At 44.4% G+C, this 14029-nt stretch overlaps 1 protein-coding gene across 7 annotated transcripts; it reads right to left on the bottom strand.

Moving 5' to 3' along the window:
* Positions 1 to 1038: 1038 nt before the first annotated feature.
* On the bottom strand, positions 1039 to 11315 carry gjb8 (gap junction protein beta 8). Of its 7 annotated transcripts, none has more exons than XM_042334616.1 (2): positions 11299 to 11315; positions 1039 to 2429 (listed from the first exon to the last, which is right to left on the bottom strand). In XM_042334616.1, the coding sequence occupies exon 2, from the start codon at positions 2407 to 2409 to the stop codon at positions 1612 to 1614; it is 798 nt and encodes a 265-aa protein (XP_042190550.1). In that variant the 5' UTR covers positions 2410 to 2429; positions 11299 to 11315; the 3' UTR covers positions 1039 to 1611. The 7 variants fall into 7 exon arrangements, with proteins under 7 accessions (XP_042190550.1, XP_042190549.1, XP_042190548.1 ...); XM_042334615.1 differs by lacking the exon at positions 11299 to 11315 and adding an exon at positions 11201 to 11292; XM_042334614.1 differs by lacking the exon at positions 11299 to 11315 and adding an exon at positions 5458 to 5579.
* Between the last annotated feature and the right edge of the window lie 2714 nt (positions 11316 to 14029).

A 14029-nucleotide genomic window follows, 5' to 3' on the forward strand; every position in this document is an offset into this window, starting at 1 on the left:
TGTGAATTTGATTTTAATGATAATAATCCTTGCAATTGATGTAGCACTTTTCACATCTTCTAGCTGTCTCAAAGCACTTCACAGAACACACTGAAAACTTAATTGACTGTATATTTGTGGGGAAACCACAGCCAATTGTGGACAGCAGTGTTCCATAGTTGTAAATTGGAGTGACTAATTTTTACTGGTGTTTTTCTTGAGATTATAATCAGGCATGTGGAATAAGAAACTTGCCCATGGTTTTGCTCTGCCAGGAATCAAACAAGGTCTCTCACTTGATACTATATATGTATTTGAATCTCTTATCTCTCATGTGTATCTCCCAGTTCTGATTTAGAATATACTCCAAACTGATATTGCTTCAAGTAAACTACTTCACACATTGCAATGTTAAACTTGATCTGCTATAAAGCCCATTGCTGGACTTAAACTACAATCTTCTACTGTCACAACTCCTGTAATAAAGCCTTAACATGTGGCTCTATCTGGACAAGGAAGCTTGCCATACAGCACTTAAACTATGCGGTTTAAACACAAATATCCCCAATGCATGCAACAATAATAATTCTTGCATCTGATATAGTGCCTTATCAAGGCATCTCAAAGCACCTCACAGAATACATTGTAAAGTGAATCGACTATTTTGTGGGTGAAATGCAGTAGCCAATTGCACATAGCAGTTTCCCACAAATAGTTGTGGATTGAGTGAATTTTTTTTGAAGGGTTTATTACCCTAGAAAAGTAATTTACTAATCAACCAAAGCTGTGCATACTTACTGCTCAGTAACCAGGTTTGTGAAGTGAGCAAACTTACCCAATGTTTCACCCTGCCTGGTAATGGAACTTAGGTCCTCAGCTTGACATACTGGGGACCCTGACCCTTCAATCTCAAAAATGTATACCCAATACTCTAGTATTACAGAAGGTTACACACTACAAGGAAACTTATGCACGGTGAGGTGAGTTAGTTTTAAAAATGAGTTTCTAAGTGGGTTTTAAAAATCTTAGGATACACAATGACATCTGCTTAAAGAGAAATAATTTCACGTGAAATTTTATTAGTTAAAAAAACAAAAATGAAATGAGCAATGGCACCACCCAGTGGCCATAGGGCAAAGCAGCTTTTCCCTCCTTCCAATAGTTCCAAGTGGTATTGTTTTTACATAGATTTAACAAAAACATTGTAATGCTTCAAATAACAGTTGCAATTAAAGATCCAACAATGCAGTCTATGGAATTTTAAAAAAGGAATAGAGATTGTCCACTGGCAGTCACATCCCAATTTAAACACAAACTATCAATAAATAATTACAGTTAGTTTTACAACCAGCACAATTTCTTAGTGTGTTAAAATACTTAAATACCACAACAATGTAGTGTGAATTGCAGTATGTATGGAAGCTGGGTTCATCATGTTTAGCTACTGTCTTCATATATTGATAGGATTAAAACTAGATTAGGTGTAAGTAGAATAATGTACAATTTTAAATGTTGGGGCAGATTTGTTTGCTTCACATTCACCATGTTAGTAGACAGCAATTGATTGGCAGTACTGTACAATTGTGTAGACATTCAATTAATACTCAAGTTTCAGTACATCTTTAGGTCGCTTTAGCCAATTTTGCTCAGTTCTGAGCTAGAGACTTGGCGCTTGGCATCAGAAGACAAGAACTCATTCATTTCATTTTGCTGGTTCTCTTTGCTCCTGAAGATGTGGTTGGGGTGATGTGGCTTCTGGTTGGAGCGTCTCAGGCAAGCCTTTGCCAGCAGGTAAAACAACTCGGCCACATTCAACAGGATGCAGATCCCGGACACCACAACCATGAAGATGATGAATACAGTCTTCTCAGTGGGCCTGGAAATGAAACAGTCCACCACATTGGGGCAGGGCCAGGAACTGCACTTAACCAGGCGAGTCATTTGAAACCCCCCGTAGAGGAAGAACAACATGTAGGTAAAGACGCATTCAAAAGCAATCCGGAAGCAGATACTAGTAGTGTAGGTCCACCAGAAAGCACCGACAATTCGCAGTTTCTGTTTCTTCAGGGCCTCTGCATCATCCTTACTCAACAGGGAGCCCTGGCGTTTCTGGAGCACCTTCTTCTCTTCATGCTGTTTGTAGGCAACGTGCAAAGAGACCAGCAGGGCAGGCGTGGAGACAAAGATCAGCTGGAGGCACCAGAGCCTGATGTGAGACATGGGGAAGTAGTGATCGTAGCACACGTTCTTGCAACCGGGTTGCAGAGTATTACACACAAAGTCCGACTGCTCATCTCCCCACACACTCTCTGCCGCCACCACGAGAATCATGATCCTGAAGATGAAGATGACCGAAAGCCAGATCTTCCCAATGCCTGTGGAGTGCCTGTTGACACCTCCAAGGACAAAATGCAGTTGACCCCAATTCATCTTCTCTCTTCAGTGAAACCCTGAAAAAAAAACATTATATTATTTTCTGTAACTAAAAGAGCATTTCATCCCACCACCACCCAGCAGAGAAACGTTTAGTCATTCCCAAATAGTCTACATGGCCATCAAGAGTCCTGTAGCTCAGTGGTTAGAGCACTCGCTTTGCAAGTGAGAGACCTGAGTTCAATTCCAGGCAGAGGGCGAAACCTTGGGCAAGTTTCCTTACTCCACACAGAGCCTAATAATAATCCCTCCAAAACCAAAAACAATAATAAATTGGTCATTTTCAATCTACGACTGTTGGTGGGACATTGCTGTGCGCAATTGGCTGCCGCGTTCGCCCACAAATATACAGTCAATTCACTTTACAGTGTGTTCTGTGAAGCGCTTTGGGACGTCCTCCCGACGTGAAAAGCGCTATATCAAATGCAAGGATTATTATTATTATTATGGTGAAACCTTCGGCAAGTTTTCTTACTCTACACGCTTCTGTTTATCTGGCAGCAAGTAGGAATCTAGTCATCAGAATAACTTGAGTCGCTCAATCCATGGCGGTTTGCGGGACACTGCTGTGCGCAAGTGGCTGCTGCGTTTCACCAAGACACTCAAGTCATTTTACATTGAGACGTTTTGACGATGTGATAAGGCACTGTATCAAATGTGAGGACTACTAGAATAAGTTTAGCTAATCCCAAATCGAGCCCATGTGGCCATTGATGGAACCAGAAAGGAGCAATCAGTTTAGGGAAGCCTGGAAAGAATGCATCCTTTTATCTTCATCCCACCCCCACCAGCAGAGAAAAGTTTTAGTTATTCCCATAAAGTCTAGTTATTCTCCGGATTGGTTCTGAAGTAGAAGTAAAATGGTTTCACCACAACCAAAAGCGATTGCCCCTATAATAAAGCTGGAGTAAGTCACACCGGGTCTATCGTCAGTCGCACCTTTGAGCAACTCACACAGGTTTTATTAAAGAGCAATAAACCTAAACAAGAAGCACACGAGGAGCTGCACTACTACATTAGCGCACTTTATGGGATCCCAGCACACAAAAAAGGTTTTGGGCTGCCACAAGTCTAATCTTTAGTAACAGAGCGAGTAACGTGACGGGGAAGCGGCTCAGTCGGGATCAGAGGACAACCCGCACTATTGCGGGATAAGCCGCCGCCTCAGGAGGAGCTTTGGAACAGTGTCACCGATGGTGATTTTTTTTTTTTTTCGCATCGAAACCTCACCCGAAAGAAGGAATCGTTAGGAAAGTGGAGATAGGTAACAGGAGACGGTGAAAACACCTGTCCCCCAAAAAAAAGGCAGCACAGAAAGAAAGCATCACAAGAATATAACGAAAGAACTAATGGCTCGAGTGTGGGAATTGTACCTTTTTTTTGGGGCAGAGAATAAAGGCAAAAAACTGCTCGTCTGAAGCCAGATTTAAGAACCTCGATTTAATGGCTGGTCTCCAGGCATTTGCAGCTCAGGAACTACCACCATCTGCACTCAAGTGCAACACTCAGTGCATGTGCAAGACAGTGTACAAAGGCACAGCATATATATATATATATACACAGCAACGTGACCAGTCTTAAGTTTAGAAACGTGACACGAGTTAACGAGCTCAAGCTGCAATACACCATTTAGCTGATTAACCAGGTCCGCGAAAAAAAAAGTTTTTTTTTTGGTTAAAAAACTTTTGAAAAGTTTTCTTGGGAGCAGTAACCAGACACAGCAACAGCCTCTGCGGGGAAACAAGTCTCCGCAAAAAGTGGGACCAAGTCTCGGAAAACTGCACACAACACAGAAGGGCAATTCCTCAGAACTTCTGCAACGCAACAACTTAACCAACAATTCTGAGACGGTCTGTAATCTCAGCGTTTCCTTTTTAGTCGCTTTGTAGATACGCAATACTTTCGGTTATGAAATCAAAGCACTCGTTCAAATATCCCCCCAAACCCCCCCCACACACACACACACTCACACACTCACTCACTCTCCGGTTCATCACTTTACATCAGATGCGAGTAAAACAAACACTGATCTCAACTGAACTCCAACACAACTTCGCGGATGGGATTAACAAAAATACACTTCAAACTTTAAAAAAAAACTTGTAATTCCTCCCAGAGTCAACTACCAAACCAAGTCCAGCACCAGCCCCAAGCCCAGCAGCCTCCCAGCACCAACCCCAAGCCCAGCAGCCTCCCAGCACCAACCCCAAGCCCAGCAGCCTCCCAGCACCAACCCCAAGCCCAGCAGCCTCCCAGCACCAAACCCAACCCAAGCCCAGCAGCCTCCCAGCACCAAACCAAGTCCAGCAGCCGACCAACACCAACCCCAAGCCCAGCAGCCGACCAACCCCAAGCCCAGCAGCCTCCCAGCACCAACCCCAAGCCCAGCAGCCTCCCAGCACCAAACCCAACCCAAGCCCAGCAGCCTCCCAGCACCAAACCAAGTCCAGCAGCCGACCAACACCAACCCCAAGCCCAGCAGCCGACCAACACCAACCCCAAGCCCAGCAGCCGACCAACACCAACCCCAAGCCCAGCAGCCTCCCAGCACCAAACCAAGCAGTCTCCCAGCACCAACCCAAGCCCAACAGCCTCCCAGCACCAAACCCCAAGCCCAGCAGCTTCCCAGCACTAAACCCAGCCCAGCAGCCGACCAACACCAAACCAAACAGCCTCAGCACCAAACCAAGTCCAGCAGCCGCCCAGCACCAAGCCCAGCCCAGCAGCCTCCCAGCACCAAGCCCAGCACCAAGCCCAGCCCAGCAGCCTCCCAGCACCAAGCCCAGCCCAGCAGCCTCCCAGGTCTAAAAGACGTGGGAGAAGTGCAGTGAGAGTCGGGAAAGAATTCTCTCTGAACCTCGTATAAAGTTCAAGGAACTTCCAAGGTCGACTTTACTGCTCTGAGCGGCACCAAAGGGAGTGTGTGGGTAAAAAAAAAGTAAGTCGGTTACCGGTTGTGTATGACTGCCTTGCGATGCGGTGTAGAGCCGGTGCAGCCCCTGTGTGGGGCTGAGCTCACACCGACCTCACCTTTTGTGCACTCACCTGAGAGCCACACGAGGCGGTGCTGCTCAGGGATTGGCCCCGAGTCTGAGGTGCACGAGCGGAATGCGAATAGAAATCACCGCAAACTCAAGACTTTCTTTCATCATCAGCAGCGATCGGCCACCAGAGCTGGTTTTCTCATCATCATCATCATCATCATCATCATCAACGTTACAAAATCTCTTCAACAAAAGTGCAAAGAAAACCTCAAAATGGAAAAAAAAATTAATTTTTTTATTGATATTGAAATCCATAACCAGAGGATTCAGTGATATCCAGGTACCTGTTCAGTACCTACAAAACACAAAATAAAATCAATTCCACGTTGGATTTCTGTGCCCCTCGTTGTGTTGTGTGTTTGTGAACTCCAAACCGGTCCACATTTCTGTTAATTTGTATTTTAAAAAAGCTTAATGTTTGATATCTTCTTATTATGATGACACGGGGATATGAATATGAATCAGAAGTAAAGCAACTTACACTCGAATGCTTTTTGGGTTGTGATACAGTCTTTCATTGCAATGGTAGTTTGGATCGTGTTTCTTTAAATGATCTTTAATACAACGACAACAACAACTAAATTAATTTGTAAAGCGCCTTTGGGACATTTGGGATATCAGGAGGAGGTCCCAAGGTGCTGAACAGTCTGGGACCAGGACCCGAGCGTAGGGGGCGGGGGGGGGGGGATGAGGGAGGGCAGATGGGCTAGGAAGGCAGCTGAGGGCACAGTCAAAAAGGAGGATCTTGTGTCGTGCCTTGAAGGAGGCAAGGGAGTTAGCCAGGCGAAGGGACTGTGGGACTGAGTTCCAAAGGGTGGGGGCAGAGAAGCTGAAAGCCTGGCCGCTGTTGCTAGTGTGGGTCGGGCGGGAGACATGGAGCAGGCTGGAGCCTGCTGAACGGAGGGAGCGGACAGGCTGATAGGGGGTCAACAGGTCAGAGAGGTTAAGAGGGGGCAATGCCCCGGAGGGCCTTGAAAGTGAAGACGAAGATTTTTAATTCTATCCTCTGAGAGATGGGGAGCCATTGGAGCCGGGCGAAGGTCAGGATGATGGGGTCATGGAGCCTAGTGTGGGAGAGACCACAAGCTGCAGAGTTCTGGTTGATCTGTAGCTTGTGGAGGAAAGAGTTGGGAAGGCCGACAAGCAAGGAATTTCTGTACTCGAGCCTTGAGGTGACAAATTTGTGTATGAGGATTTTGGCAGCCTAGGGGTGAGGCAGTGGTGGAGCCGGGCAATGTTGCGGAGGTGGGAGAAGGCAGAGCTGGTCATGGCATAGGTATGGGGGAGAAAGGACAGTTGAGGGTCAAACAAGACACCCAGGTTCCTGACTGGTTTGGTGAGGTGGAGTGTGCAACCGTGGATGCTGATGCTGCCAGTGCCTAAGGTGCTGAGGCGCTGGCGCAAGCGAATCAGGAGGGCCTCAGTCTTGCTGACATTCAGCTGATAGAAAAATTGTGAGTGGTGTACACAGAGCAGCCTTCTGGAGCCGCCTCTTGACTTCACCAAGCCTTGCAGGTAAGTTAGCTTAGTGTAGCATGAATGATTACCTCGGTAAATGGTATCATCTGCGAATGAGTCAACGAGGAAGCCTAGTGACAAGAAAATCCAATTGCTATGAGAAGGTGTGTTGTAAGGAATTGGTGCTTGATTTGCATCATACAATCTCATCCTGAACCCTTTCCCCTAATTTATTGGGTGGGTAATGTAACAAAAATGCAGGGTAGTCCAGATTGTATTTCAATGTGTAAAAAAATTTCAATAGTTTGATACTTTTAAGCTAAGTGATGTTAGACACCCAGTTAACCACAACGGTGTTCCTTTTACCAAATTCCTTGACTGGATCAATTATTGTTAAAGAGGTATTGGTGCCATTGTGTAATTTGCATTTTGTTGTGATCTGTTGGTAAACGCTTCAAGCTTCTCTTTAAACTGCTGTACATAAATGCAAAAGGCAAAATACTGCAGATGCTGGAAATCTGAAATAAAAACAGAAGTCTCTGGGAACACACAGCTGGTCAGGCAGCATCTATCGAAACACAGCTCCCATCTTCGCTCAGCCTTGTCTTCACCCTCCCCAACTTCTATAACGATTCACACATTCTGGGGAGGACAAGTTTGCAGGTCTATGGGAAGAGAGTGGGGGAGTGGGATTAAATTGGATAGCTCTTTTCAAAGAGTCAGCACAGACACAATGGGCCAAATGGCTTCCTTTTGTGCTGTAAATTCTATGATTCTATGATCCTCTGAGTTTCAGACACATCTTTTCTTTCTATAATCTCCCACTATTGTCTCGGACCATCAACACCTCTGCTCTAGTCATCTTTTGTCCCCCACCTTTTTCCGTTGCCTTACTACGCCAATCTGGAACCTTAGCATCTTGTTTGACTCTCAGCTATCCTTTCTGCCCCACAATATATGCCATGACCCGCTCTACCTTCCCCCATCTCCGCAACATTGCCCAGTTCCGCCACTGTCTCACACCACAGGCCACCGAAACGCTCATACATGCATTTGTAACATCGAGGCTAGACTATGCAAACTCATTGCTTGTCGGCATCCCCAACTCCACCCTCCATAGGCTGCAGATCATCCAGACCTCTGCAGCACGTGTCCTCTGCAGCACCAGGCTCCATGACCCTATCATCCCCATCCTTGCCCGACTCCACTGGCTTCCCATCACACAGAGGATACAGTTCAAGATCCTGGCTCTTACCCTTCAAAACCCTCCATAACCTTTATTCCCCCCCTATTCCTACCTGGCGACATTGCCTAATCTCCTCGCTATACGTCATCACTACATGTTTCTGTGGCGCTTGCTCCCTACGTGGCTTCAATGGGTTTTTATCCTCCCAGTCTGGCTTCACATCCGCCGCCACCCTCTGCCCACCGCCCCACCATTGGCAGATGGGCCTTCTGCCACTCTGCCCCTAACCTCTGGAACTCAATCCCACAGTCCCTCCGCCTCGTCCTTTTCTTGCCTCCTTCAAGACCCATCTCGAGATCTTCCTGTGCTTTCAATCACCCTGCTTTCCCCCCCGCCCTCCACCCTCCCCGATCTCGACGCCCAGCTCAGGTCCAAAACACTGATTGTCCAGCACCTTGGGAAGTCCTACCGATGTGAAAGACGCTATACAAATGTAATTTTGTTATGGTTGTTGTTGTCTTTCTTTCCCAGCTCCCTTCTCTGTTTGTCCTGATAATCTGCTCCCTTTCAACATCCCCCAGTTCTGATGAAACGTTAACTAATATTCCTCTCTCCATGAATGCTGCCTGACCTGCTGCATATTCCAAACAACTTCTGTATATACGTGCATTTGGTTTTGATGCACACAGCCCCAAGGTAGCAATTATCATCCTAATATCAGAGCTGTTCACTTTCTGTATTTCTCAGTATGACAATAAGGTACAAATAGTAAGAAGTTTTTCCCTCCAAAAAAATCTGGTCACTTAATTCACCACACTGGGATGCTGCTATGCACAATTGGCTACTGTGTTTCACCCACAAAATACAGCCAATATACTTTACAATATATTCTATGAAGTGCTTTGAGACATCTCCATTACATGGGACGTCCTCCCGACGTGAAAGGCGCTCTGTAAATGGAATCTTATTGTTGTTGATAAGGCACTATATCAAATGCCATGGATTATTATTAAGGTTATGGAGTTGTAAGAAGTGTGTAATTTGAAATGATTGAACAATACTTCTTAATAGGATTCTTTAGCAGTCTGAGTCATGTGGTGAGATCCTCCTTTTCAACCTTGCTTTCAATCACCCTCCTTCCCCCCTTCCCTCCACCCTCCCCAATTCCAACCTCCACCTTGGGTCCAAAACACTGACTGTCCAGTTCCTTGGGACGTTCTCCCGACATAAAAGGCGCTCTACAAATGTAATTTTGTTGTTGTTGTCATCCCAATGAAAACAATTATTATTAAGAAATACCTCTAAAATAATATGGTTGCTTAGAATCTTGTCTCCTGTCATATTTGATAATAATAACTTGCATTTGATATAATGCTGTATCACTTTTTCAACAACAACAAGATTACATTCGTATATAACTTTTAAAGACATCTTAAAGCACGTCAGAAGATGAAACACAAAGTTCAGGAAAGTATGTTTAGATTTTAGTATATAAGAAATCTAAACTTCTGTGCTTTATGGGATGGTATTGGTGCCAAGGTTTTCATAGTTACGTTCAAACAGTGACTTCAGCAAAATATTTAAATATAATTATTTCATTCACTGCAAACTTCATATTAATATAATGTAAATTGATAGAAAGTATTTATATTTCTTAAGATTCTGTGACTTAGAATGTTCTTGTGACTCAAACAGTAATTCTAAAGGATCAGAGGCCTTTGTGTACAAAATTACAATATCAGGTGTTTTTACAGGGTAAATCGGGAGAAGCTATTTTCACTAGTAGGAGAGTCAGTGACTAGAGGGCCATAGTTATAAGATGCTCACAAAAAAGCGAAAACAGAGCGTACAGTGAATTCTTTTCACTCCAAGTTGTTTGGATATGGAATGCCTTGTATGGGAATGAAGTAGGGCAGTGGGATCGAATGAATACCTTGCTCTGAGAGTTGATGCAGCCTCCATGAGCCGCATGGCCTCATGCACAGAGAAATAGAAGCAGAAATATAAATCAGTGCAGTGATGGACTGCTCTCCACCAATGGCAATGCAAAGCTAGTGCCTACAATATAAATACAATATAATTTCAGAATAGATGTTAAGCTCTACTTGTACATTGTTTAATTTTTTGCTGAATAAAAAACTGATTTTTGTTTGTCATTAAAGGAGAAAGGAATATAACAATAACATTAAATATTAATCTATCTTTATCCCCAGTAAGATCACAAAATTGATTCAGATGACCAATTGTTGATCACGTGATCTCACCCTTCCAGAATATCCACCCTGCATTGGCCATTACAGCATCAACAACAACAACTTGCAGTAATATAGCACCCGTCATGCAAGGTAACATCCCAGAGTGCTTGGATTAAGCCATTTTTAAATAAATCTAGCATCCTGTTCTCTGTAGTCCTTCCTAGTAACCTATTCTTGTCAGTATTTAACTTGTGGGGACATTTTTTTCCTGGTGTCAGCCTCGAAATTACCCTTTACAGTCAATTCACTTTACAGTATATTCTGTGAAGTGCTTTGAGACATCTTGAAGATATAAGGCGATACATCAAATGTAAGGATTATTATTATTATTATTACACCTGTCTCCTCTTGTACTGCTGTCTCTGCACATCCAAAAGTATTGTTGTGCAGTTACTTTATCAATCCCATTTAAAATCTTGTTTACTTATACGAGGTTCTCTCTGCAATGTCTCCTTTCAAGACTGAAGAGCTCTAACTTGTCTAATCATTGTTCGTGACTCATTCCTTTAGTGAAAATTATGCTTGTTACCCTCCTCTTCACTGCCTCCAGGGTCTGAAAATACTGGGCATGGTTTTATCATGTCCAGGCTTGATTAGGCAAACTTCCTGCTCTTCCCAACTGTCCCAGTTCTTCCCTCCACAAGCTGGAAACCACCCAAACCTCTCCAGCTCACGTCCTCTCCCGCACCAGACTCCATGAGCGGAAACCGCCATCCTCTCCTAGCTCTGCTGCCTCCCCATCTCCTGGAGCATGTCACGGTCACGGTCATGGTCTTGCCCCACTCTATTTGCAACCTTTTTAACCCTATCAACCTGCCCTCTCCCTCCACTAGGGAGACACTGACCTGCTTCATGTCTTCCGCTCTGCCATCATTGGCGGTCGTGTCTTCAGAGTTTCCCCCTCCACTCTCTGCAACTCCATCCCACAGTCCCTTTGCCTCACCTCTTCCCTCACCTCCTTCAAAGTCTGTCTCAAGACTTTCCTCTTTGACGGCCACTTCTGTCATCTTCTACCTTCACCCCCCCACCCCCTTCTGGAATCCAACCCCCAGCTCAGCATGCCTTGGGACGTCCTCCCGACATGAAAGGCACTATACAAATGTAATTTTGTTGATGTCATGATTATAGTTTTATTGCTTGAGTGAGGATAATTCATTTACTCAAGAGTGTCAAGGTCTGAGTGAGTTCCAAGCTCATGAAGAACGTAATTATAATACAACGTGGACAATATTGCATAAAGCAATAAGTATACAATTACAAATGCAACTGATTCTGTTCTCCTTCTCACAAGGTCTACCAGACGAAATCTGGCACAGTTGCTGTATTTTTGCGTTCAACCTCCAAACCAGAACTTATTCGTAATCTCGGATGACATTCCAGTGAAATACCAGGGGAGGAGTTGTCCTTCAGTGGAGCCAAGGTCCAGTCAGTCTGCTTCTTCGAATGGTTTAGATGGACTTTGAAGATCCCGTGACATTGTTTTGAAGGAGGAAGAGACACCTGATGCTCTATGAAATATTTTTACCTAATCTAAATTCTCAAAAAAAACAGACAAATTGTTCATTCATCTCAGGCACAGTTGAAGAGGAGAGTCTTGAGATGGGCCTTGAAGGAAGCAAGGGAGGGGGCGAGACAAAGGGTCTGTGGGGTGGTGTTCCAAAGGGTTGGGGCAAAAAGGCTGAAGGCCCGACTGCCAATGGTGAAGGGCGGGCAGGCCAGGGGACATGGAGCAGGCCAGCGTTCACTGAGCGGAGGGAGCGGACATGTCTGTGTGGAACACTGATGGACTATTTGGCAACTTTTAGTTCTGTCTGTTAAAATGTTCTTATTTTACTTGTGTTTTGAGCTAATGTTACTTTCTATTCTTTACTACCTGTACAGAGTTGAAAAAAGTTATTTGCATAGGTGAAGTGGCTTACTTTTGGTAGTAAAGGCAGTCAATATTAATGATTACATCTGACCTCTGAACACTTGCATTATTTTCTTGTTGGCAGAAACATTTTCTCCACTGGCAGAATTCCTTAGAAACCAGCCAAACAACAGCCAGCCTCCCTCCATTCCAAACCTTGCCATAAGAATTTCCTAATCTTACAGTCATCAATGTTCACATTAATGCAAAATAAAACAATTCAATGTTGTATTAGTTAACAGTATGTTGATGTTTTGTGTTTATTTTGATCAAGTGTTTTCACTGTATTTCCTTCATTGATTTTTGCCAAATAAATCTATTTCTAATCTACAAAAGCTGTAGTAGAGAGCCATATAAGCATAAGGACTTTGGAGGGGCTGAGCTCCCTTGTGAGTTATTTTTCTGACAGACTAACCAAAACACTCTGCCAGATTAATTGATCATTAATCTCATAATTGTTTGCGGAACTTCATTGGCGCAAATGGCTGCTATATTAGTGTATCTCCACAGTCGCTATACAGAGGACCACCGTTATAAAACAGTGTTTCAGGTCCATAATATGGGACATCATGATATAACAGGACTGCAATAAAATGGCTGTTCAGGCAACACAATCCCACAAGCAGATCCTACACGTGGATTGTCAGGTCGCTGTTGACATGACTTGTGGTTTACGGCACAGAGCAGCCAGCATTCTGCTCTGGCTGTGTTTCTAACATGAGAGGTTGGTTGCAGCTAACCAGTCAGTATCCAAAGCATATCACACTTCTAGTACCTATGAGTTCACAGGATACCAGGGTTATAGAGATACGTTATGACAAAGTCACCCTGTACATGACATTGCCACTCTTGTTCTCCTAATGAGCATTGTCACCATGAACTTTTTTACTCAGACTCAGTTCCTCTATTGAGAGTAATCTGGAGCTGGATTCTTTCCCACGTAAAGCATACATTTATTTTGAAAGATAACTGAAGTCTATTTGTTGAAAATTAGTTAAAGGAAAGCATATTTAGAGCAGTACACTCCCAGTGAGGGTAAACATATCACTTGTTAAAGCTACTGCTGTAATTTGCTGCAAGGTTTTGCCAAATAGAAACGTACAATTCAAATTATCTGTTGATCTAAAAAAAACCTGCCCAACAAATTACAAGTTAAGGAACACTCTGCTAGCCTGCCAGACCTTAATTTTTGGTATCGGTGGGTTGAACCAACTGTGGTTGCGCCCACTTGCAGATTGACTTAATTTCCTGGCAGTATCTGGTGCAAGAACAGACATGAAAGGTTCATACAGCCTCACAGGATGTTACTCCATCTAAGGTGTACACCCCCCAATAACCCCAGTCCTTGCCAGACTGCACTGGCTGCCTGTCTTAGAGAAGATCGACTTCAAGATCGTCACTCTTGTCTTCAAATCCCTCCACTCCTCTGCATCCCCCTACCTCTCTGACCTCCTCTCTCCTCACAACAGTACCTGTTGCCTTCTCCTCATCTCCTGAATCCTCCACTCCACCCTCGGCAGCCATGCCTTCAGCCACTATGCCCTGAGGCTCTGGTACTCCCTTCCTCATTTCCTTCGCTTCACCCTTTCTCTTCCTATTTTCAAGTCATGGCTGAAGACCTTTCTTTTCGACCGCGCCTTTGGTCACCTTCCTCCCCCTCCCCCTGGCTCGGCCCCGCGATCCGTTACTGTGAAGCGCTCTGAAATGCCATCTCAGGGTGCTATATTAATCCAAGTTGTTGTTGTTGTTGAAAAAAAGAATGAGT

Source organism: Callorhinchus milii, unplaced genomic scaffold (assembly GCF_018977255.1).
Source record: "Callorhinchus milii isolate IMCB2004 unplaced genomic scaffold, IMCB_Cmil_1.0 Scaffold4, whole genome shotgun sequence".
NCBI lineage: Eukaryota > Metazoa > Chordata > Chondrichthyes > Chimaeriformes > Callorhinchidae > Callorhinchus > Callorhinchus milii.

What these genes read in the sequence shown, in the direction of transcription:
- gjb8 (XM_042334616.1), bottom strand. Translation starts at nt 2,409, where the DNA reads ATGAATTGGGGTCAACTGCATTTTGTCCTTGGAGGTGTCAACAGGCAC.